The sequence below is a fragment of the Symphalangus syndactylus genome, chromosome 13, assembly GCF_028878055.3.
Source record: "Symphalangus syndactylus isolate Jambi chromosome 13, NHGRI_mSymSyn1-v2.1_pri, whole genome shotgun sequence".
In the NCBI taxonomy this organism is placed as follows: Eukaryota; Metazoa; Chordata; class Mammalia; order Primates; family Hylobatidae; genus Symphalangus; species Symphalangus syndactylus.
In genome coordinates, this window is record NC_072435.2 from 107,720,119 (window position 1) to 107,745,732 (window position 25,614).

The following is a 25,614-nucleotide window of genomic DNA, read 5'->3' on the forward strand; positions in this document are numbered from 1 at the left end:
TAGGATTACAGGCGTGCATCACCATGCCCAGCTAATTTTTTTGTATTTTTAGTAGAGACGGGGTTTCACCATGTTGGCCAGGCTGGTCTGAAACTCCTGGACTCAACTGATCCACCCAGGAGGTGGAGGTTGCAGCGAGCTGAGATCGCACCATTGCACTCCAGCCTGGGCGACAAGAGTGAAACTCCATCTCAAAAAAAAATAAAATAAAAATTTAAAAAACTAGCCAGGCATGGTGGCATGTGCCTGCAGTGCCAGCTACTCCAGGGGCTGAGGCGGGATGATCGCTTGAGCTCAGGAGGTTGAAGCTGCAGTGAGCCACGTTCACATCACTGCACTGCAGCCTGGAAAACACAGCAAGACCTTGGCTCCAAAAACAGAAAAAAAAAGAAATGTACTAATCTCTTCATCTTGCCCTATGTTTCAACAACTACCCTCTAATCTATGTATTCATCTAAGAATATTTTTGTGCATTAAAACCTTCATTTTCAGTTTAAAAGTCTAGGTCAGGGTTTCTCGTTTGTTTGAATTATTCAGCTAAGACAGCAGAAGAGTTTTTTGTTTATTTGTTTTGACATAGAATCTTGCTCTGTTGCCCAGGCTGGAGTGCAGTGGCACGATCTCAGCTCACTGCAGCTTGGAGTTCCTGGGTTCAAGCATGCACCACCACACTAGCTGTCCCCTCTGCCCCCCACAATGCAGTCTCGCACTGGAGCCCAGGCTGGAGTGCAATAGCGTGATCTCGGCTCACTGCAACCTCCGCCTCCTGGGTTCATGCGATTCTCTTGCCTCAGCCTTCCGAGTAGCTGGAATTACAGGTGCACACTACCACACCCGGCTAATTTTTTGTATATTTTTAGTAGAGACGGAGTTTCACTATGTCGGCGAGACTGGTCTCAAACTCTTGACCTCATGATCCGCCGGCCTCGGCTTCCCAAAGTGTTAGGATTACAGGTGTGAGCCACTATTCTATATCTAAAAATACAGCTGAGCCCTATTTTTTATTTTTTTGAGATGAAGTCTCGCTCTGTCCCCCAGGCTGGAGTACAGTAGCACAATCTCAGCTCACTGCAGCCTCCGCCTCCTGGGTTCAAGTGATTCTCCTGCCTCGGCCTCCTGAGTAGGTGGGGTTACAGGCGCCTGCCACCACACCTGGCTAATTTTTGTATTTTTAGTAGCGATGGGGTTTTGCCATTTTGGCCAGGCTAGTCTCGAACTCCTGGCCTCAGGCAACCCACCCACCTCGGCCTCCCAAAGTGCTGGGATTACAAGCATGAGCCACCTCGCCCAGCCAAACCACTGTGCCCAGCCTTGTATGCTTGTTACACTTGGCCAAAACTGAACACAAAAATAGTCCAGAATGTCACAGGTCCAGGGCAAAAGACCAACAGGGACTGTTTGGTTATGAGCAAGGTTTTGGTATGGCAGAGGTGGTCTCAGCCATCCGATAGTGATGGAAGTTCTAGATTCATTGAGAGAAGTTCTAGTAAGTCAGGGCTTTTTAAATGGTCATATTTTCAGAATGGAAAAAAATAGGTTGTGCCAAGTGACTTTTCTACAGAAAGGCAAGATAGTCTTCACTTACCAAGGTACCCTGTCACTTCTGAGGCAAAATAGGACCAGACTCGCAAAGCTACCACACTGTCCAAGGGGAGGTCAGAATAAATACCACTTTTGATTGAGGACCTGCGAGTTTTCATTTATGAACTAGAGCAGTGGTCCCCAACCTTTCTGGCACCAGGGACCGATTTCATGAAAGACAATTTTTCCACAGATGGCAGGGAGGGATGGTTTTGGGATAAAACTATTCCACCTCAGATATCAGGCATTAGTTAGATTCTCATAAGGAGCGCCAACCTGGATTCCTCACATGCACAGTTCACAACAGGGTTTGTGCTCCTACTCCTAAGAGCTGATCTGACAGGAGGCGGGGCTCAGGCAGTAATGCTCTCCCCCACAACACCCTGCTGCTCACCTCCTGCTGTGCGGCCCATTTCCTAACAGGCCACAGACCAGTATCATACACCATCCCGGGGTCAGGAACTCCTAAACTATGAACTATAGTAGAATAATTACCTGAGCCAGGCACCCAAGAGAAATGTCCTAACTCAGCAAAAAGTGACTGTCACCGGGCAGACACACTGGAAAATATCTTACACCTGATCCAGGCTAATCCAAGACTGCAGGTCAGTATGACATATTAAAACAAGGGATCTCATGCCTGTGTATGTGTGTATATTCTAAAGACTATGCAAACATTTTTTCTATTTTGAACTTTCTCTATTCTATTATGCAATTTGCTGACCTAGCAATTCCCATATTCTATACAAATTTATTAAGTGCCGGCCGGACGCGGTGGCTCACGCCTGTAATCCCAGCACTTTGGGAGGCCGAGGCAGGCGGATCACAAGGTCAGGAGATGGAGACCATCCTGGCTAACACAGTGAAACCCCGTCTCTACTAAAAAGTACAAAAAATTAGCCAGGCGTGGTAACGGCCTCCTGTAGTCCCAGCTACGCGGGAGGCTGAGGCAGGAGAATGGCGTGAACCCAGGAGGCGGAGCTTGCAGTGAGCCGAGATCGCGCCACTGCACTCCAGCCTGGGCGACAGAGCGAGACTCTATCTCAAAAAAAAAAAAAAAAAAAATTTATTAAGTGCCATACCTGACCATCAATTCCACTTCCAATTATTTAAAAATGCGAGGGTGAAATTAAAAACAAAAAAGAAAAAAAGAAAGATAAATAAATAAATAAATAAATAAATAAAAGTATGGGGTAGAGGAGGCTGCATAGCAAAACGGAGTCAAATATTTATTATCTCCCTCCATCCCTTCGCTTCCCTAATCCATAACCACTGAAAACATTTTAAAATTAAGAATAATGGGGCCAGGCGGAGTGGCTCACGCCTGTAATCCCAGCACTTTGGAAGGCTGAGGCGAGTGGACCACATGGTCAGGAGTTCAAGACCAGCCTGGCCAATGTGGTGAAACCCCGTCTCTACTAAAAATACAAAAAATTAACCGGGCGTGGTGGCGGGCGCCTGTGTTCCCAGCTACTCAGGAGGCTGAGGCAGGAGAATGGCGTGAACCCGGGAGGTGGAGCTTGCAGTGAGCAGAGATCACGCCACTGCACTCCAGCCTGGGAGACAGAGTGAGACTCCATCTCAAAAACAAACAAACAAACAACAAAAATTAGCAGGGCATGGTGGTGGGTGCCTGTAACCCAGCTACTTAGGGGGCTGAGGCAGAGAATTGCTTGAACCCAGGAAGCGGAGGTTGCAGTGAGCCAAGATCACGCCACTGCATTCCAGTATGGGTGACAGAGCAAGACTCCTTCTAAAAATAATAATAATAATAATGGGCAGGGCGCGGTGGCTCACGACTGTAACCCCAGCACTTTGGGAGACCAAGGCAGGCAGACTGCTTGAGCTCAGGAGTTCGAGACTAGCCTGAACAACATGGTGAAATCTTGTCTCTACAAAAAATACAAAAATTAGCCGGGCGTGGTGGTGCCCGCCTGCAGTCCCAGTACTCAGGAGGCTGAGGTGGATGGATGACTTGAGCCTGGGAAGTGGAGGTTACAGTGAGCCAAGACACTCCAGCCTGCGTGACAGAGCCAGATCCTGTCTCAAAAAAATAATGAAAGAAGGCACTGGGGCTTACCAAGTCACACAAGAGTACAAAATCTGCTGGCAACTACGTAGCAAAAGAGAATAATTTTAGCAAAAGGAGACCAAATAATCAAGTATGGGTTCCAGTAAGGTCATGGGTGGAGGTTTTCAAAAATGAAAAATGCAATACCCAAACTTATTAGTAATGTGAGATGCACTGGGAAGATGTTTCAAATCTATGCACACAGAAAAGCTATTCCAACCCTAGACACCACCAGTAAAATTTCAACCCACCACAATTTATCACCTCATAGCCCTGTCCATGTATACCCTCAATGAATTCCAGCAAGAGCTGAGGCTCCAAGCAAGGTTTCCAACACAATTGTAAAATAAATCCTGAAACCTTGGCAGTACAAATACTGTTGTACAAAGACAGTGATGCTACTGAATCTGAACTTGGTGAAAAGCTGAGCTCTCAGTGAGAATGCCTATGTTCGAATCCCAGCTCTACAACTTGGTAGCTACAACCTTGAGCAAGTTAATCTCTAGGCTTCAGTTTGATCACAATAACCTTACCTACCTAATAGGGCAGTTAGCCCACCAGTAAACACTAATTAATGCTGATAGTTGTTGAATTTTTGGCTGGTGGGCAAGTACCACCATAGATGAGTTTATTCATTTGTCAGAATGTCTGAATTCAAGGAACCATAGTTGTTTGGGGGTACTAATGTATTTAAACAACAAAAGTGTGGAGTTCAAAAGTCAAATGTGCTTAAGTGCTGAATTCACTGACAGTCTGTACTGTTCTTTTCCTAGTCCTGCCAGTTTATACTAATCGCCTTAGAATTCCTGAAGAAAGCCTCTTCTAATCCTCTTCCCATGTACATGTAACAAAAGCTACATAATTCTGACTTCAGTTTTGAGAATATAACTTGTTAATATATCCTGATGTTTAGTGATGTGAAACGGACATAGTGTTTCCCACTGGACGTCAAAACACTATTAATTCTAAATAACTATGGTACCAAAGAAATTATCTTTGGTCCTCAAGAACAATTTTAAAAATCAAATTATTCTTGAAAGTATTGAGTCTTTTTAGTTTAAAAAAAAAAAAGTCTGCAGGCAGCTGCTGCACAAAGCTGTAACGAGTCACAAACTATGAACCCTGGATTCAGTTCTCACCTTCCATCACCCACCTTGTATATATTATCTCTGCCCTCTGAAAATATACACTGGAGGGCAAGGGCGTGAGAATATGCAGCCCCGGGGAAATAGGAAATCAGAGTCCTTTCTCTGCCACTTACCATCTGCATGACCTCAGGCAAATCAGTGTCTTCAGCTCAAAGTGAGGTGGTTTCTAGCACAATGGTTAAGAAGGTGAGCCTGGGCCAGGCGCAGTGGCTCACACCTGTAATCCCAGCACTCTGGGAGGCCGAGGCAGGAGGACTGCTTGAGCTCAGGAGTTTTAGATTAGACTCGGCAACATGACGAAACCCATTCTCTACAATATATACAAAAATTAGCCGGCATGGTAGTGGGCACCTGTACTCCCAGCTATTCAGGAGGCTGAGGCAGGAGAATCACTTGAAGCCAAGGGGCGGAGGCTGGTTGCAGTGCACTGTGATTGTGAAACTGCACTCCAGCCTGGATGACAGAACGAGACTGTCTCCAAAAAAAAAAAAAAAACAAAAAAAACGGTGAGCCTGGAGCCAGGCATGGTGGCTCACACCTGTAATCCCAGCACTTTGGGAGGCTGAGTAGGTCAAGAGTTCGAGTCCAGCCTGGCCAACATGGTAAACTCCTGTCTCTACTAAAAACATGAAAGTTCGCTGGGCTCTGTGGCATTCAACTGTAATCTCAGCTACTCAGGAGGCTGAGGCAGGAGAATTGCTTGAACCTGGGAGGCAGAGGGTGCAGTGAACTGAGATTGTGCCACTGTACTCCAACCTGGATGACAGAGTGAGATTCATCTCAAAAGAAAAAAAGGTGAGCCTGAAACAGTCCACAGGGTTTCAAATTCCACCTCCAAGAAATACTAGCTGAGTGGCCTTAGATAAATTACACAACATCAATAAAGCCTCAGTTTCCTCATCTGTTTTTGTTGTTGTTGTTGTTGTTGTTGTTAAAGGGTTCAGGGGCAGGAAAAAACAATACCCACCTCTTGAGAATGGGTGAAGATTATATTAGATAACCCATATAAAAGGCCAAGGCCAGTGACTGTCATAATGAGTCATCTATAAACCTTAGCTATAGGATTGTTGCTAAAATCAAATGAGATGTGAGAGTAAAAAATCACACAAATTATGAAATAAAAGCCGGACTGTGGCCAGAAACAAAGTTAACCACCGCCCCGCCCCCCAAAACGATTCCCGCCATGGAGAGAAGTCTCCAATTTAGTAACATCCACACGAGGTCTACAAATACGATGTCTACTTGTGTAAAAACCACTGACCTTGAAGCTTCCTCACCATTAAGTGAGATAGACCAAGATCATAAAACCATCTAAGAGGAAAGGAAATGCAAAAAGGACCAATCCAATTACACATCTCGGTTATTGGAAAAGGATTTCTCCCAAACTCAATCTGTGATTTTTCACTACCAGGGTAAATGGATGACATCAAGGTCTTCAAGTCTACGGGTTGAGGTAAGAGTTGTGGAGAGGGATCTGCTTAGCACAGGGGAGGAAAGCTGCAGAGAAAACCATAGAGAAGCTGCAGAAAGGAGAAGCCCTCCAGTAGCTCTGCATGCCCCTCTGACACGAGCTATCACAATCTCTTCACCGCTATTTTGGGCCCAAGACCCCCTCCCCCCGCCTCCCACGTGTGACCAGAGCAGCTGCTTCTCCACCCAACAGCTCTGGATTGGGAGCCTGGACTCTCGGGCCTGCTCCTGACTCGATCTGGGTGACCTTGCCCCTTCCCCACTCCGGACCTCAGTTTCTCCTGTGCACCGAAGCCCACCTAGTCAGGCAACCCTCTAGGCCCAATTCCCGTAAATAAAAAAAAAATCTCTGGTAGGGAATCTTCCCTCAGGCAGGGCGTCCCACCCTCGTGCCGGAGCCGGCTTCCACCTTCGGGGAGATCTCTGGTCTCCCTAGGAGCGGTGGTAACGATGCAGCCTGCGGGTAGCGCAGGTGTCTGCAGAACCACGCGTCCCACGGGGCCTGCCAGGCAGGCCAGCTCTGCCGACCAGCTGCTGCCCAGACCGCGCCGCTACCACCTCAGGGCTGAGGAAGGTTGGGCCGGCGCCTACGCGAGGCCCGCGGCTGCGGCCTAGTGGCCCGCGCGGCCCGCCCCCTGCGCCTGCCCGGCCCGCGCGCCGGCCTTCAGCACCCCTCCTGGTCTTTCGCCCCAGCCTCGGCAGCCCTCGGCGCGTCGGGCTGGTGAGCGGGCTGGTCCAAGGCACTCACCGTAAATGGGCCGGAGGCGCCTGTCGTTAGGGTCCTGCACATGGCCCCGCGTCGCCATGATGACAAGCGCAGAACCACAGTGCGCACGCGCGGGGCAGGACCCCGGGAAAGGGCTATTAAAGGGCCAGCGTCAATCTCGCTTGTCTGTCACGATAGTCGCGGTGCTGCGACTGAATGCGCCTGCGCGGAAAGGGAAGCATCCACTCTTGCCGACTGCCACCTCTTTAAACGCTGTTCCTTCACTTAGCAGGTGGGATCAAGCTGGCAAGAGGAGGAAGCTGTTGCTGTTAAAATCTTCCGAGTCACTGACTGGGAAGTGAGGAGAAGAGGGGAGAAAGCTCTCAAAGTTAGGGTTCGGCTGCTCCTGTTTATCCTATTTATTCTCTGTCCTGAAGAACCAGCTAGACTTTGCTGTGATTAATTGCAGAGGAATCAGAAACTCCTGGAGGAGAGAGACCCAGGGGAAAGTTGGGGAAGCGCGGCTGATCAACAGCAAAAATCTGCCAAAAAAGTTCGAGAGAGCCGGGCGCGGTGGCTCAGCCTGTAATCCCAGCACTTTGGGAGGCCGAGGCGGGCGGATCACGAGGTCAGGAGATCGAGACCATCCTGGCTAACACGGTGAAACCCCATCTCTACTAAAAATACCAAAAATTAGCCGGGCGCAGTGGCGGGCGCCTGTAGTCCCAGCTACTCGGGAGGCTGAGGCGGGAGAATGGCATGAACCCGGGAGGCGGAGCTTGCAGTGAGCCGAGATCGCGCCACTGCACTCCAGCCTGGGTGACAGAGCAAGACTCCGTCTCAAAAAAAAAAAAAAAAAGTTCGAGAGCCCTCCACCACCTGTTCCTGGACCAAACTGAGCATCAGGCTGCTATTTCTCCTGGTCCAGTAAGGAGATGCAGATGAACTGGAGAGGAAGCGAGTTTTTATTTCTGCAACCAGTTACAGGGAGAAGGCCTGGAAATTATCATCAGACCAACTTAAAATTACAAAGCTTTCCACAGCTTATATACCTTCTAAGCTATATGTCTACGTGTAAATGTGCATTCATCTAAAGACATACGTGATTAACTCGCCGGGCGCGGTGGCTCATGCCTGTAATCCCAGTACTTTGGGAGGCTGAGGGGGGCGGATCACGAGGTCAGGAGATCGAGACCACGGTGAAACCCCATCTCTACTAAAAATACAAAAAATTAGCTGGGCGCAGTGGAGGGCGCCTGTAGTCCCAGCTACTAGGGAGGCTGAGGCAAGAGAATGGCGTGAACCTGGAAGGCGGAGCTTGCAGTGAGCCGAGATCCCGCCACTGCACTCCAGCCTGGGCGAGCAAGGCTCCGTCTCAAAAAAAAATAATAATAATAATAATTGATTAACTCACTTTAGTCTATAACTAAGGTTTGAGTCCTGAAGACCTTCCTTTGAAGCCTCAGTAAATTTACTTAATCTAAATGGCAATAGGTGCTGGGGTGATTACGCTTATCTTGCCTCCTGCTAAATCATGGAGGTTTGGGAGTTACTTCAGATCCCCAATAAAATTTGTTTAATCCTAAATGCGTCCTGTTAGGAATTCTTTCGTTATTTTGTCATGCTTTAAGGCCAGGGAAAGGCCTAGGCAAAACTCTTGGTGGGCTTTTGTTACATTCCAGCCTTTGTATAAGGGCACTGGCTTTTTTTAGCTTTTAATATCTAACTTAACCACTCAGTCAGTACTGAAACAGTTGTTATGGAGGCCTGTGTTAGTGAGACCTGGCCTGCCACACACCCTTCTCCCAGGACTCAGCCAACAAAGAAGCATCCTAGATGAATACTTACTCAGTATCTGCCTAGAGTATTTAAATGCAAGGTCTTTACATTTATTCTCTCATTTAATTTTCATAACTGTCATCGTATTTCCCTGGGAGGTAGATCCTATTATTACCTCTCTTTTTACAGATAGATGTATCATACAACACTGAGTTATTGAGTGCCTATTATTTGACATACTCTTGTTTTAGGCACAGAGGATACATCAATAAATAAAATAGATGGAGACTTAATGGAGCTTTTATTTGTAGTGAGGGAGACAGACAATAAATAAGTAGATAGCCTATTACATAGTGATAAATGCTACTGAGAAAAATAAAGCAGGAAAGGGGGACAGTGAGAGAGGGAGGTAATTTTAAATAGTGTGGTAAGGCTGGCTTGGTGGCTTACCCCTGTAATCCCACCACTTTGGCAGGCCAAAGTGGGTGGATCACATGAGGTCAGAATTCAAGACAAGCCTCGACAACATGATAAAACCCCTTCTCTGCTAAAAATACAAAAATTAGCTGGGCGTGGTAGTGTGAGCCTGTAATCCCAGCTACTTGGGAGGCTGAGGCAGGAGAATCGCTTGAACCCAGTAGGCAAAGGTTGCAGTGAGCCAAGATTGTGCCATTGCACTCCAGCATGGGCAACAGAGCAAGACTCTTGTATAAATAAATAAATAGGCCGGGTGCAATGGGTCGTGCCTGTAATCTCAGCACTTTGTGAGGCCGAGGTGGGTGGATCACCTGAGGTCAGGAGTTTGAGACCAGCCTGGGCAACGTGGTAAAACCCCATCTCTACTAAAAATACAAAAAATTAGTCAGGCGTGGTGGCACGTGCCTGTAATCCCAGCTACTCGGGAGGCTGAGGCTTGAACCTGGGAGGTGGAGGTTGCAGTGAGCCAAGATCACGTTGTTGCACTCTAGCCTGGGCAACAGAGCAAGACTCCGTCTCAAAAAAAAAAAAAAGGAAGGCATTTAAATACTCCGGAGGTCGCGAATGATGACTCTCACCTGTAATCCAAGCACTTAGGGAGGTCTAGGCGAGAGGATCACTTGAGGAGAGGAGTTCGAGACCAGCCTGGGCAACATGGCAAAACCCCATCTCTACTAAAATTACAAAAATTAGCTGAGCGGCCGGGCACAGTGGCTCACGCCTGTAATCCCAGCACTTTGGGAGGCTAAGATGGGCAGATCACGAGGTCAGGAGATCGAGACCATCCTGGCTAACATGCTGAAACCCTGTCTGTACTAAAAATACAAAAAAATTAGCCAGACGTGGTGGCGGGCACTTGTAGTCCCAGCTACTCGGGAGGCTGAGGCAGGAGAATGGCGTGAACCCAGGAGACAGAGCTTGCAGTGAGCCGAGATCGTGCCACTGCACTCCAGCCTAGGCAATAGAGAGAGACTCCGTCTCCCAAAAAAAAAAAAAAAAAAAATTAGCTGAGCAGGGTGGGGCGCACCTGTAATCCCAGCTACTCAGGGGGCTGAGGCACGAGAATCACTTGAGCCCAGGAGGTGGAAGTTGCAGAGCCAAGATTGCAACACAGCACTCCAGCCTGGGCAACAGAGGGAGACTCTGTCTCAAAAAAAATTATAAATAAATAAATACTCCCTGGATAAGGATCATTTGAGCCCAGGAGTTTGAGGCTGTATTGAGCTATGATTGCACTACTGCACTCCAGCCTGGGTGACAGAGCGAGACCCTGACTCTCTAAAAACAAACAAAGACTCCCAGGATGAAGCTATCAGGCAAAGTACAACAAAATATTTGAGACATACATACATACATTCACTGTTCATCTTAAATTCAAATTTAACTGGGTGTCCTGTATTTGTATTTGCTAAATCGGGCAACCCTGCCCTAGAGGAAACTCCACGCCCCCCAAATCATGCTAAGCAGCAACAATGAAGGGCAGATGCCTCAGGCGAGCTGACCCCAGGATCACTCAGAGATGGTGTATGACCCTGCTGAGGTTGGGCTTGGACAGGGAAAAGGAGGGAGGAGAGCTGGCGTTCACCTTTGGTGCAAGCGAAAGAGATGATGAGTCACCTGAGATTTAAGAATTTCCCAGGAATGGAAAAATACAGCACCTTTAAGGGGAGCACTTACGAGGCTCCTAACCAAGGCTCGGGTTACTCAGCCATGTTCTTAGGCTACCTTTGTTGGCCTGGCCCCAGAGGAACGCTGATAGACTTGGCACCCAGCTCCCTGAACTTGGCAAGACCAGAGTGTCATATGGACCTACCTAGCAGAGGCCTCTAGAGTCTTAGGTCACCACCCTTAGTGGGATATATTTCCCTCCACTCTGAAAGACTGTTTAGCATCCAAGTAGGATTAATTGGTTGTTCTCTTTTCCCATTCCTACTGCTTGTCCTCAGAACCTAAGAATGAAGCAGTGACTCGCTCAGCTCTGGGCCTGTCCTTACCTGCCGCTGGAGGCAGCTTCCACAGCCTTTGGCAGGCCTGAATCTTTTCGGGTAACAAGATGACCTCTGAGGAAGCCAAAAGCCCATCCTTGCTGTACAATTCAGAACTTGGAGCTCTTAGAGATGATATTATGGAAAAGTGCTTGGTATACAGCAGGTGCTCATTAAGTAGTGGTTTCCATTTTCTCAACTTAGAGGAGGGGCATACACTCTTCATTTGGTAACATATTCTCTGGTGAGAAACGTTCTCCCTGGCCGGGTGCGGTGGCTCATACCTGTAATCTCAGCACTTTGAGAGGCCGAGGCAGGTGCATCACTTGACGTCTGGAGTTTGAGACCAGCCTGGCCAACATGGCAAAAACCCATCTCTACTAAAAATACAAAAATTGGCCAAGTGTGGTGGCCCACACCTCTAATCCCAGCTACTTGGGAAGCTGAGGCAGGAGAATCGCTTGAACCCAGGAGGCAGAGGTTGCAGTGAGCCGAGATCATGCCACTGCACTCCAGCCTGGTGACAGAGCAAGACTCTGTCCCCCTACCACCAAAAAAGAAGAAGAAGAGGCAGAAGGAGAAGAGAAGGAGAAGGAAAAGGAAAAGGAGAAGAGGAAGAGGAGGAGGAGGAGGAGGAGGGGAAGGAGGAGGAGAAGGAGGAGAAGGAGAAGGAGAGGAAGAGGAAGAGGAAGAGGGAGAGGAAGAGGAAGAGGAAGAGGGAGAGGAAGAGGAAGAAGAAATGTTTTCCCTAAAGGGCAGTGAGACACCTGGGTGCTTTGTGCCTGAATAGCTAAAGACACAGGGAGGGGGTCTGCATTACTTGAATGTGGTGATGTGGGTGTCTCCACCCAGTGATTCTTCTAGTTTTTCTTTTTTTTGAGACGAAGTCTCGCTCTTTCTCCCTGGCGGGACTGCAGTGGCGCTATCTCGGCTCACTGCAAGCTCCGCCTCCCAGGTTCACGCCATTCTCCTCCCTCAGCCTCTAGAGTAGCTGAGACTACAGGCATCCGCCACCACGCCCGGCTAATTTTTTGTATTTTCAGTAGAGACGGGGTTTCACAGTGTTAGCCAGGATGGTCTCAGTCCTCCTGACCTCGTGATCCGACTGCCTCAGCCTCCCAAAGTGCTGGGATTACAGGCGTGAGCCACCGCGCCCGGCCCTAGTTTTTCTTTTCTGTCGTGATGGACATGTACCAATGCCTAATCCTAAACAGGACACTGACCTATTTCACAGTTTTCATGGTTGATATCCTGCACTTTTGACGGTGGAATAAACAGCAACTCTAGCTCTGAAATCAAGTAGATTCGGCTTCAAATCCAGGCTCTGACATTTATCAACTATGTGATCCTAAACAAGTGACTGAATGTCTCCCAACCTGTTTCTGCATTTATGAAACTATAATAAGAAAATGACCAACCTCATCAAGTTGATGTAAGGAATAAATGCTGTCTTCCATGAAAAGAAACAGGCATAGCCGGGCACAATGGCTCACGCCTGTAATCTCAGCACTTTGGGAGGCCGAGGCAGGCAGATTACGGGAGTTTGAGACCAGCCTGACAAATATGGTGAAACCCCATCTGTACTAAAAGTACAAAAAATTAGCCGGGCGTGGTGGCAGGTACCTGTAATCCCAGCTACTTGGGAGACTGAGGCGGGAGAATTGCTTGAACTTGAGAGGCGGAGGTTGCAGTGATCCAAGATTGCACCATTGGACTCCAGTCTGGGTGACAGACTGAGACTCTGTCTCAAAAGAAAAAAAAAAAAAAAAGAAACAGGCACAAAGAAAGCGCTCAACAGCAGGTATTATTATCTTTCATATTAGTGTGAGGACTCCTTTGATTTAAAACTGCAGAAATTCTCATGCCTGTAATCCCACCATTTTGAGAGGCTGAGGCAGGAGGATCACTTGAGCCCAGGAATTCAAGATTGGCCTGGGCAATATAGGGAGACCCCGGCTCTACAAAAAAATAAGAAAATTAGCCAGGCGTAGTGGTGCACACCTATAGTCCCAACTACTCAGAAGGCTGAGGTGGGAGGATTGCTTGTACCCAGAAGGTTGAGCCTCCAATGAGCTATGATTATGCCACTGCACTCTGGCCTGGGTGACAGACTGAGACACTGTCTCAAAACAGACAAACAAAACGACAACAACAACAAAAGCCCTGCAGAAATAACTTCTTGGCACTTCAGGGCACTAAGGAAGGAAATTTTCCCAAGTCTGACATGTCTCCTGGGAGGAACAATATCTGGGAATTTCCCACACTGGTTAGCATAGGGAAAATCTAAAGTACAAAGTAGGCACAGAGTTAAAGGTAGATGGAGAAACGCAGCGCCTTCAACTAAGAGTTAGGATAACCTGAGCTATGGTCTTCTTTTGACCAATAATTCAAGTTCTGACTTATTTCCATTAGAAAAGGAGAGTATAGGCTGGGCACAGTGGCTCACACCTGTAATCCCAGCACTTTGGGAGGCCTAAGCAGGTGGATTGCCTGAGGTCAGGAGCTTGAGACCAGCCTGGCCAACATGACGAAACCCCATTTCTACTAAAAATACAAAAATTAGCTGGGTGTAGTGGCGCACCCCTGTAGTCCTAGCTACTCAGGAGGCTGAGGCAGGAGAATTGCTTGAACTTGGGAGGTGAAGGTTGCAGTGAGCCAAGATCACACTACTGCACTCCAGCCTGGGTGACAGAGCAAGACTCTATCTAAACAAAACAAAACAAAGCAAACCAACAAAAAAAAGAAAAGAAAAGGAGAGGATGAGCTGGGCGCAGTGGCTCACGCCTGTAATCCCAGCACTTTGGGAGGCTGAGGTGGGCAGATCACTTGAACCCAGGAGTTCAAGACCAGCCTAGGCAATAAGGCAAGACCCCCATCTCTACAAAAAATTTAAAAATTAGCCAAGTGTGGCGGTGCATGCTCAAGCCCAGGAAGCCCAGGCTGCAGTGAGCCATGATCACACCACTGCACTCCAGCCTGGGCGATGGACTGTCTCAAAAATAAAAAAGAAAGAAAGAGTGAAATTCCGTCTCTACTAAAAAAAAAAAAAATACAAAAATTAGCTGGGTGTGGTGGTGTGCGCCTGTAATCCCAGGAGGAGGCTGAGGCTGGAGAATCGTGTGAACCCAGGAGGCAGAGGCTGCAGTGAGCTGAGATAGCACCATTGCACTCCAGCCCGGGTGATAGTGCAAGATTCCGTCTCAGAAACAAAAACAAAAACAAAAAGAAAGAAACGAAAGGAGAGGATGAGACTAAGAGAACCTTTCCAACTCAATCCGTTGTATGCAGTAGCTGTCTGCCTCAGCACTTCCAATTGTGTCCGCCAGGTGGCCTATGAATGCCAAGTCTCCCAGGCCACTTTCCAAATCAAATACATCTCATTTTGCATGCTTTAATAAAACATAGCAAATATGTTTGTGTAAGCTATATTTTATTAATTTTTATACTCAATTTTATTGATATATAATTTAAATACCATAAAATTTGCCCATTTTGAATGCAAAATTTAATGATTTTTATTTTGCTTTTTTTAAAGACAGGGTCTCTGTCACCCAGCCTGGAGTACAGCGACATGATCATGGCTCACCGTGGCCTTGATCCCTCAGGTTCAAGGAATCCTCCCACCTCAACCTCTCAAGTAGCTGGAGCTACAGTTGGGCACCACTATGCCTGGCTCCAGTCTGATCTTGAACTTCCGGCCTCAAGTGATTCTCTTACCTCAGCTTCCCAAAGTGCTGGGCTTACTACAGGTGTGAGCCACCATGCCTGGACCTTCCATATCATTTTGTAAATTACTTTATTATCCTAGTAGTTTTATGGCTTGTTTTATTTATTTATTTATTTACTTTTTTTTTTTGAGACAGAGTCTCGCTCTGTCGCCCAGGCTGCAGTGCAGTGGCGCGATCTCAGCTCACTGCAAGCTCCGCCTCCCGGGTTCACGCCATTCTCCTGCCTCAGCCTCCCGAGTAGCTGGGACTACAGGCGCCTGCCACCACGCCTGGCTAACTTTTTTTGTATTTTTAGTAGAGACGGAGTTTCACCATGTTGGCCAGGATGGTCTCGATCTCCTGACCTCGTGATCTGCCCGCCTCAGCCTCCCAAAGTGCTGGGATTACAGGCGTGAGCCACCACGCCGGGCCTATGGTTTTATTTTTAAATGTAAATCTTTGATCCATTTGGTATTTATTTCCATATGAATAATAAGGTAGGCTTTCGGCCAGGCGTGGTAGCTCACACTAATCTCAATACTTTGGGAGGCCAAGATGGGCAGATCACTTGAGGTCAGGAGTTCAAGACCAGCCTGGCCAACATGGTGAAACCCCGTCTGTACTGAAGATAACAAAAATTAGCTGAGCGAGGTGGTACGCGCCTGTATTCCCAGCTACTCAGGAGGCTGAGGTAGGAGAATCACTTGAATCTAGAAGGAGGAAGTTGCAGTGAGCTGAGATCTCACCATTGCACTCTAGCCTGGGCGACAGAGCGAGACTCCCTCTCAAAATAAACAAATTAATAAAATAAATAAATAAATAAACGTCAGGTGCGGTGGCTCATGCCTGTAATCCCAGCACTTTGGGAGGCCGAGGTGGGCAGATTGCCTGAGCTCAGGAGATCACAACCAGCCTGGGCAACAGGGTGAAACCCCATCTCTACTAAAAATACAAAAAATTAGCTGGGCGTGGTGGCGTGCACCTGTAGTCCCAGCTACTTGGGAGGCTGGGGCAGGAGAATTGCTTGAACGCAGGAGGCAGAGGTTGCAGCGAGCTGAAATCTCGCCACTGCACTCCAGCCTGGGCAACAGAGTGAGACTCCGTCTCAAAACAAATAAATAAATAAGATGGGATTTCAATTTTATCTTTTTCAGTTGTATCTATCTATCTATGGTGGTCATATAAATATATATAGTAGCTGCATAAATATATAAAGGGAATATATATATATACATATATATACATATACATATACATATATATATACATATACATATTTTTGTTTTGTTTTGTTTTGTTTTTGTTTTTGCCTGGTTCGGTGGCTGACAGGCTGGGCGCAGTGGCTCAGGCCTGTAATCCCAACAATTTGGGAGGCCAGGGTGGGCGGATCACTTGAGGTCAGGAGTTCAAGACCAGTCTGACTAACATGCTGAAACTCCGTCTGTACTAAAACCACAAGAATTAGCCAGGCGTGGTGGCAGGCGCCTGTAATCCCAGATTACAAGAGAGGCAGGAGAATCACTTGAACCTTGGAAATGGAGGTTGCAGTGAGCTGAGATTGTGCCACTGACTCCAGCCTGGGTGACAGAGCGAGACTCCATCTCAAAAAAAAAAAAAAAATATATATATATATATATATAATGTATTTTATATATATATATATATTTTGGTAGAGACAGGGTCTTGAACACCTGGCTTCAAGCAATCCTCCCACCTCGGCCTCTCAAAGCCAAGGGAGCCACCATGCCTGACCTCAACCCCTATTTATTGAATAGTCCATCTTTTTCACAAAGCACTCAATGCCATCATTATCATATATTAAATTTCCATATGCATTTCCGGCTAGTCATGGAACAGTCTCTAGTCTCTATTCAAGGGTAGGTCAACACCAGAGTCTGCAGAGCTGACTGGATTATCTGATCTGAGTCTGGGCTTGCTCTGTGCAGCCTCTGAACTACTCGACTCTTGGGAGAACGTTGTCAGCTGCATTTGGGCTACTGGATGCTAAGAATGAGGCCCTTGATTTGGAATGAAGTCACCTTGAGGGGGTAGTGCTGCTTTGTGGCCAGTTCCCTGAGAAAGCATACGAGATAAGGAATTAAAACCACCTAGGAAATTTTTTAAATGATTCTAAAATTTATATGTAAATGATAATGACCTAGAATAGCCAAAATGGCAAGGCCAGTTGCAGTGGCTCACATCTGTAATCTCAGTACTTTGGGAGGCCAAGGTAGGACGACTGCTTGAGTTCAAGACCAGCCTGGGCAACATAGCAAGACCCCCATCTCTACAAAACTAAAAAAATTAGCTGGAAGTGGTGGTGCACCCTTGTGGTCCCAGCTACTCTGGAGTGTGAGGCGGGAGGATTGCTTGATCCAGCCAGGAGTTTGAGGCTGCAGTGGGCTATGACCCTTTCTCAAAATAAATAAATAAATAAATAAAGCCACATTCATTAAGACTGTGGAGAAACAGTATAAGGATAAACAGGTAGATGTGTAGAACAGAGAGCCCAGAAATAGATTCTATACATATAGTCACTTGATTTATGACAAAGACCCAAGTGTAATTCAGCAGAGAAAAGATTTTTTCTCCCAGTAAATGGAACCATAGATTATGTTTTTATTTATTTATTTGGTCTGTTTGTGAGGCAAGGTCTCACTCTGTCACCCAGGCTGGAGTGCAGTCACACAATCACAGCTCACTGCAGCCTTGAACTCCTGGGCTCAAGTGATCCTCCTCCCTCAGTCTCCCGAGTAGCTGGGACTACAAACACACATCAGAATGCCCAGCTAATTTTTTCACTTTTTTGTAGAGGCAGGAGTCTTGCTATGTTACTCAGGCTGGTCTTAAACTCCTGGGCTCAAGCAATCCCCCCACCTTTGCCTTCCAAAGTGCTGGGATTTTATATATACACGTGTGAGCCACTGTGCTCGGCCTCACACCTTAGGCAGTGTTGAGGGAGAGAACTGAGTGAGCGCTTTTCCTGGGAAATCAGACTAAAACAAAGTGATCCTAAGTCTCCTCCTCTAGACACTAGGAGGGTCCCTGCAGGTGTCTGAGGGTTGAAACTGCCTGGGGAAGGGAGCGGTGGCCCCTGGGAACTCTGCCTGGCAACCAGGCAGCCTGGAAAATGTCCCAGCATGCTCTGAGGCCTCTGGTCCAATCCCAGTCCTCCTCATGAATATATATGGGTCCCCAGATATCAGCTGCGGCTCTGAGCCTCTTCCTCCCGGCTTAACCCCCCACCGCTCCCTTCCCCACACAAACATCCCTCACCCTTCCTCTTCTCCTTGATAACTGGCAACATCTCTTGCTCCTTGCTTCAGAACTGCTGAAATAATGTGAACGTTTCAGGGCCTGAGGACATTAATCTAGAGTGTTTCAGGGCCTGGCACCTTGATTAGGAAACTGGCTTTTAGCAGTGGTTTCGCAAATATTTCTCCAGTTAGAGATGAATATACTTGTGACTATGTGCCAAAAATAATAATAATAATAATTAAATCAGATGAATGTCTAAAGCCCGCCTTGGAAGACCTAACTCCATCTAGAAAATAAAAGTGCGTGATGTCCTTCTGTGGCAGACACTGTCCTTTGCTCTTGCTTCCCTAATAGCTCCCTCCCTGGTTACTCCCCTGTTATTCCCTGGTTACTCCCCTGTTATTGCCTGGTTACTTCCCCTCCCAGTGTGTCAATTATCTAAGCCTCTCTGAGTAATCAGATGGCCAGCTAATGAGTGAGTGCCTGAGTCACTCTGGGGCCACTGAAAAATAAAAAAAGATGGAATTCCAAAACTTGTAGGTAGAAATTAAAAGACTGTATTGTTTTGGTTTTTAAGCCAGAGCCAGCACAGTGGCTCACACCTGTAATCCCAGCACTTTAAGAGGCTGAGGTGGGAGGATCATTTGAGACCAGGAGGTCAAGGCTGCCGTGAGCTGTGATTGTATCACTGCATTCCAGCCTGGGTGAGACCTTGCCTCAAAAAAAATTTTTTTTAATTAAAAAAAAAAAAAAGCCAGGGGCTGGGTGCGGTGGCTCATGCCTGTAATCCCAGCACTTTGGGAGGCCGAGGTGGGCGGATCGTGAGGTCAAGAGATCGAGACCATCCTGGCCAACATGGTGAAACCCCGTCTCTACTAAAAATACAAAAATTAGCTGGGCGTGGTGGTGTGCGCCTGTAGTCCCAGCTATTTGGGAGGCTGAGGTGGGAGAATCACTTGAACCTGGGCGGAGGAGGTTGCAGTGAGCCGAGATCACACCACTGCATTCCAGCCTGACGACAGAGCAAGACTCCATCTCAAAAAAAAAGAAGCCAGGGCTAAATAAATATTAATAACTCATGAGAGCTAGAGATATTTATGTACAGATGGATGACTGGAACTTTTAATAACCAAAAGCCAAGTAAAGGCCAACTCTATAGCCCATTCCAGTAATTCTACTCCTGGGTGTATACCTAATAGAAATTAACATCATATCTAACCAAGAACAAGAATATTCATACTTGGCTGAAACTAGAAACAAGCCAAATATTCATTAACTGTAGAATGGGCTAATAAATTGTGAAGTTGTGAAGATATTCACAATTTATTAAGAATACTACATGACAATGAAAAGGAATGAACTAAGGTTATATGCAATGACATGGGTGAATATAACATTCAAGATAATGCCTGAAAGAAGTCCAACACAAAATAGTATATATTGCATCATTCTATCTAGAACAGGCAAAACTATTCTTTTTTTTTTTTTTTTTTTTTTTGAGACGGAGTCTCGCTGTGTCCCCCAGGTTGGAGTGCAGGGGCGCGATCTCAGCTCACTGCAAGCTCCGCCTCCTGGATTCACTCCATTCTCCTGCCTCAGCCTCCCGAGTAGCTGGGACTACAGGCACCTGCCAACACGCCCGGCTAATTTTTTTTTGTATTTTTAGTAGAAACGGGGTTTCACCGTGTTAGCCAAGACGGTCTCAATCTCCTGACCTCGTGATCCGCCCGTCTCGGCCTCCCAAAGTGCTGGGATTACAGGCATGAGCCACTGCGCCCGGCCAACTATTCTTTTTTTTAATTTTTTTTTTTGAGATAGAGTCTCACTCTGTTGACCAAACTGGGGTGCAGTGGTACAATCTCGGCTCACTGCAACCTCTGCCTTGTGGGTTCAAGTGATTCTTCGGCCTCAAACTCACAAGTAGCTGAGACTACAGGCATGCGCCACCACTCCCAGCTAATTTTTTTTTTTTTTTTTTTTTTTTTTTTGAGGCGGAGTCTCGCTCTGTCGCCCAGGCTGGAGTGCAGTGGCGCAATCTCGGCTCACTGCAAGCTCTGCCTCCCGGGTTCACGCCATTCTCCTGCCTCAGCCTCCCGAGTAGCTGGGACTACAGGCGCCCGCCAGTACGCCCGGCTAATTTTTTGTATTTTTAGTAGAGACGGGGTTTCACTGTGTTGGCCAGGATGGTTTTGATCTCCTGACCTCGTGATCCGCCCGCCTTGGCCTCCCAAAGTGCTGGGATTACAGGCGTGAGCCACCGCGCCCGGCCACGCCCAGCTAATTTTTGTATTTTCAGTACAGACGGGGTTTCACCATGTTGGCCAAGCTGGTTTCGAACTCCTGACCTCGTGATATGCCAGCCTTGGCCTCCCAAAGTGCTGGGATAATAGGCATGAGCCACCACGCCTGGCCGGGCATTTTCTATTTCTTGATCTGAGTGATGGTAACAGGGGTATATACAAATACAAAACTCCACTCCTAGGTGAAATTTCTCCTAGAGAAATGAAAACATACATCCATGCAGGGCTGGGTGCGATGGCTCACGCCTGTAATCCCAGCACTTTGGGAGGCCGAGGCGGGCGGATCACGAGGTCAGGAGATGGAGATCATCCTGACAAACACAGTGAAACCCCGTCTCTACTAAAAATACAAAAAAATTAGCCGAGCGTGGTGGCGGGCGCCTGTAGTCCCAGCTACTCAGGAGACTGAGGCAGGAGAATGGTGTGAATCCGGGAAGTGGAGCTTGCAGTGAGCTGAGATCACGCCACTGCACTCCATCCTGGGTGACAGGGAGACTCTGTTTCAAGAAAAAAAAAAAAAAGAAAACATACATCCATGCAAAATTTGTATACAGTTGTGTATAACAGCATTCTTGGCTGGGCAAGGTGGCTCAAGCCTGTAATCCCAGCATTTTGGGAGGCTGAGGCAGGCAGATTGCTTGAGTCCAAGAGTTCGAGACTAGCCTGGGCAGCATGAGGAAACCCCATCTCTACAAAAGATACAAAAATTAGCTGGGTGTGCTGGCGTGCACCTGTAGTTCCAACTACTCAGACAGCTGAGGTGGGAGAATTCCTTGAGCCCGGGAAGCAGAGGTTTCAGTGAGCCGAGATTGTGCTGCCACTGCACTCCAGCCTGGGTGATCGAGGGAGACCCTGTCTCAGAAAAAAAAAAAAAAAAAAAAAATTTGAAAGAAAAGGAAAGAAATGAAGTACTGATGAATGCTATAACATGGACGAACCTTGAAAACATCATGCTAGGTGAAATAAACCATCACAAAAGTCTCCATATTGTATGATTCCATTCATATGAAATGTCCCAAATAGGCAAATCTATGAAGAAAGAAAGTTGATGGGTGATTGTCAGTCTGGGCATGGAGATGAGGGGAGTAACTGTTAATGGGCAGAGTTTCTTTTGGGGATGATAAACATGTCCAGGATCGCCGGGCACGGTGGCTCACATCTGTAATCCTGGCACTTCGGGAGACCAAGGTGGGTGGATCACTTGAGGTCAGGAGTTTGAGACCAGTCTGGCCAATATGTTGAAACCCCATCTCTACTAAAAACACAAAAATTAGCTGGGCGTGGTGGCCGGTGCCTGTAATCCCAGCTACTCGGGAGGCTAAGGCAGAAGAATCGCTTGAACCCGGGAGGCAGAGGTTGCAGTGAGCTGAGATCGCGCCACTGCACTCCAGCCTGGGCAACAGAAAGAGACTCCATCTCAAAAAAAAAAAAAAAAAAAATGTCCAGGAACTAGATTGCAGTGATAGTTGCACAAATCTGTGACTATACTAAAAAATTATTGTGAAGTCTACTTTTTTTCTTTTCTTTTTTTTTTTTTTTTTTTTTTTTTGAGACGGAGTCTCAAACTCTGGGAGGCAAACTCTGCCTCCCAGGTTCAAGTGCTTCTCCTCCCTGTGCCTCCCAAGTAGCTGAGATTACAGTTACAGGTGCCTGCCACCACAGCTGGCTAATTTTTCTTTTTCTTTTTTTTTTTTTGAGACGGATTCTCGCTTTGTCACCCAGGCTGGAGTACAGTGGCGCAATCTCTGCTCACTGCAACCTCTGCCTCCTGGGCTCAAGCGTTTCTGCTAATTCAGCCTCCCAAATCCGTGTATCTGAGATTACAGGCATATGCCACAATGCCCAGCTAATTTTTGTATTTTTAGTATAGGCGAGGTTTCACCATGTTGGCCAGGCTGGTCTCGAACTCCTGACCTCAAGCGATTCACCTGCCTTGGCCTCCCAAAGTCTGGGATTATAGGCATGAGCCACCGTGCCTGGCCAAAACCAATTTTTTTTTTTTAGAGGTAAAAGTCTCTCTCTGTTATCCAGGCTGGAGTGCAGTGCTGTGATCATAGCTCACTACAGCCTTAAACTCCTGGGATCCATTAATCTTCTCACCTCAGCCTTCCAAGCACCTGGGACTACAGGTGCACACACTAACGCCCAGCTAATTTTTATTACTTTTAGTAGAGACGAGGTCTCCCTGTGTTGCCCAAGCTGATCTTGAACTCCTGGGCTCAAGGGATCCTCCTGCCTCAGCCTCCCAAAGTGCTGGGATTACAGGTGTGAGCTACCATGCCAGGTCCACTTTAAATGGATGAATTGTCTGATATGTGAATTATACCTTTGATAAAACTGTTACTGTTATTTAAAAAGTCCTTACGGCCGGGCGCGGTGGCTCACGCTTGTAATCCCAGCACTTTGGGAGGCCGAGGCGGGCGGATCAAGAGGTCAGGAGATCAAGACCACGGTGAAACCCCGTCTCTACTAAAAATACAAAAAAAATTAGCCGGGCGTGGTGGCGGGCGCCTGTAGTCCCAGCTACTCGGAGAGGCTGAGGCAGGAGAATGGCGTGAACCCGGGAGGCGGAGCTTGCAGTGAGCCGAGATCGCGCCACTGCACTCCAGCCTGGGCAACAGAGCGAGACTCTGTCTCAAAAAAAAAAAAAAAAAAAAAGTCCTTACACAATATACTTAAGATATATGCACTTTATGGCGTGTACTTCTACCCCAGACAAATTTAAAACAAAACAAAATAATAGTAGTTTCCTACCAGAGGTGTCTGAGAAGATGGGCAGAGAGGGAGAAGATATTTGGGATTGGGTGCTTATTGGGACGCCAGGGAGCAAGGGACTCACTGCCAGAGTCGCCTCTTGATGCATCCAAAAAAGTGCCAGGAAGATCAACAGGAAGGGGCCTCAAAAGACAGAGGGAGCTGGCGAAGGGCTGAGAGAAGTGCAAAGGATGGAATGCTAGAGGGTAGAAAGGAACCCAGTTTGATGAAAACCCAGTTTGATGAAAACAGATTTGGTTTTGGCCAAAAACAAAACAAAAAACCACCTTTAAATGTTTACTGTAGGCTGGGCAAGATGGCTCACACCTGTAATCCCAGCACTTTGGGAGGCCGAGATGGAACACCTGAGATTAGGAGTTCGAGACAAGCCTGACCAACATGGTGAAACCCCATCTGTACTAAAAATACAAAAATTAGCTGGGCATGGTGGTACATGCCTGTAATCCCAGCTACTTGGGAGGCTGAGGCGGGAAAATTGCTTGAACCCAGGAGGTGGAGATTGCAGTGAGCCGAGATCGCACCACTGCACTCCAGGTTGGGTGACAGAACGAGATTCTGTTTCTTTTTTTCCTTCTTTTTTTTTTTTTTTGAGACGGAGTTTCAAAAAAAACTTGTTGCCTGGGCTGGAGTGCAATGGCGTGATCTCAGCTCACCGCAACTACCGCCTCCCGGGTTCAAGTGATTCTCCCACCTCAGCCTCCCAAGTAGCTGGGATTATAGGCATGTACCACCACACCCGGCTTATTTTGTATTTTTAGTAGAGATGGGGTTTCTCCATGTTGGTCAGGCTGGTCTCAAACTCCCAACCTCAGGTGATGCGCCCGCCTCAGCTTCCCGAAGTGCTGGGATTACAGGCTTGAGCCACCGCGCCCAGCCAAGATTCTGTTTAAAAAAAAAAAAAAAAAGAGTTTATTGTAAAGCAGCACCTTGAGGTAATTCAGCATGTAGAAATTGAGTGCCTTCCATGTGTCCGGGCTAGGCATGGGGCCAGGAATCTATGACTCTAAGCAGCTGCTTGCTGGGAAGTAAAAGTGAGAGGAAGGGAACAGGTTGGCAACTAGAACCACAAGGAAAAGCTGCATTCTGTCAGGGAAGATCCCTAGCCCTTGAGCAGGGGCTGAGGCTGTGGGAGGCAGAAGACAGTTCAGAACAGGGATGGGGGCGTGTTGGGGAATGGAGTCGGGTTGGCTTCTCAGACTAGGTAGTGACAGCTTTGGCTAGAGGAGAGGAATTTCCCTCCCCCAGCCTGGCAGGGCTCTGAGTAGGGCTGAGCTGGGAAGGGTAGGGCAACACCTCTCCCTTTGGGCTTTATCAAAATTCTACTGCAGTGAATGCTAACTCTGCCAGAGCCCAGAAGTGCCATTTAGGCCATGACACCAGAAATCCAGATTCAGTTAATTTAGTGAGTTTTTGGGGATGAGGTTGAGGTACTAGGGAACTGGGATAGTGAGGAGGTTGACCTTGAGCAGACATTCAAATTTCTTTTTTTTTTTTTTTTTGAGACGGAGTCTCGCTGTCACCCAGGCTGGAGTGCAGTGGCGCGATCTCCGCTCACTGCAGGCTCCGCCCCCTGGGGTTCACGCCATTCTCCTGCCTCAGCCTCCAGAGTAGCTGGGACTACAGGCGCCCGCCACCTCGCCTGGCTAATTTTTTGTACATTTTAGTGGAGACGGGGTTTCACCGTGTTAGCCAGGATGGTCTCGATCTCCTGACCTCGTGATCCACCTGCCTCAGCCTCCCAAAGTGCTGGGATTACAGGCGTGAGCCACCGCGCCCGGCCAGACATTCAAATTTCTAACAAGCCGGTTGGGCGTAGTGGCTCACGCCTGTAATCCTAGCACTTTGGGAGGCCAAGGTAGGACGATCTTTTGAGGTCAGGAGTTCAAGACCAGCCTGACCAACATGGCGAAACCCCGTCTCTACTAAAAATACAAACAAATAGCCAGGCGTGGTAGTGGGCACCTACAGTCCCAGCTACTCGGGAGCCTGAGGCAGGAGAATCGCTTGAACCGGGCAGGCAGAGGTTGCAGTTGAGCTGAGATCGCGCCACTGCACTCCAGCCTGGGAGAGAGAGCGAGACGTTGTCTCAGAAAAATAAAAAATAAGTAAATAAATAAATAAAAATAAGTTCATAACAAGCCCTTTAAAGATTCTGGTGCAAGGAGGCTGAGGGGAACTCCATCTAATCCTCTCATACAGGTGACTCCTGGTAAACCAAGAAGCAGCTCTTCCTCTAACCTAATCTAAATACTTTCTGCTGCCACTGTAATCACCCCGCCTTGCCTGCCTTTTTTGGTCAGGAATAAAATACCCCTAAACTTTTTTGATTTCTGCTGTTGGATTTAGGCCAGTGAAAA

The 25,614-nt window shown here is 47.5% G+C and overlaps 1 protein-coding gene and 1 long non-coding RNA gene across 2 annotated transcripts in view; one reads left to right on the forward strand and one right to left on the reverse strand.

The window, feature by feature from the left end:
• Nucleotides 1–7,703, reverse strand: part of NAA25 (N-alpha-acetyltransferase 25, NatB auxiliary subunit) — an 84,749-nt gene extending 77,046 nt beyond the window's left edge. The window contains exon 1 of the mRNA XM_055238702.2: nucleotides 7,019–7,703. Within this exon, the coding sequence (XP_055094677.1) occupies nucleotides 7,019–7,076 (58 nt within the window). The 5' untranslated portion in view covers nucleotides 7,077–7,703. The remainder of the gene's footprint in view (nucleotides 1–7,018) is intronic.
• LOC134732047 (uncharacterized) lies at nucleotides 6,026–8,563 on the forward strand. The gene is made up of 2 exons (XR_010114946.1): nucleotides 6,026–6,253; nucleotides 7,266–8,563. It is a non-coding gene; the product is annotated as an uncharacterized lncRNA (long non-coding RNA).
• The last annotated feature ends 17,051 nt before the right edge of the window (nucleotides 8,564–25,614 follow it).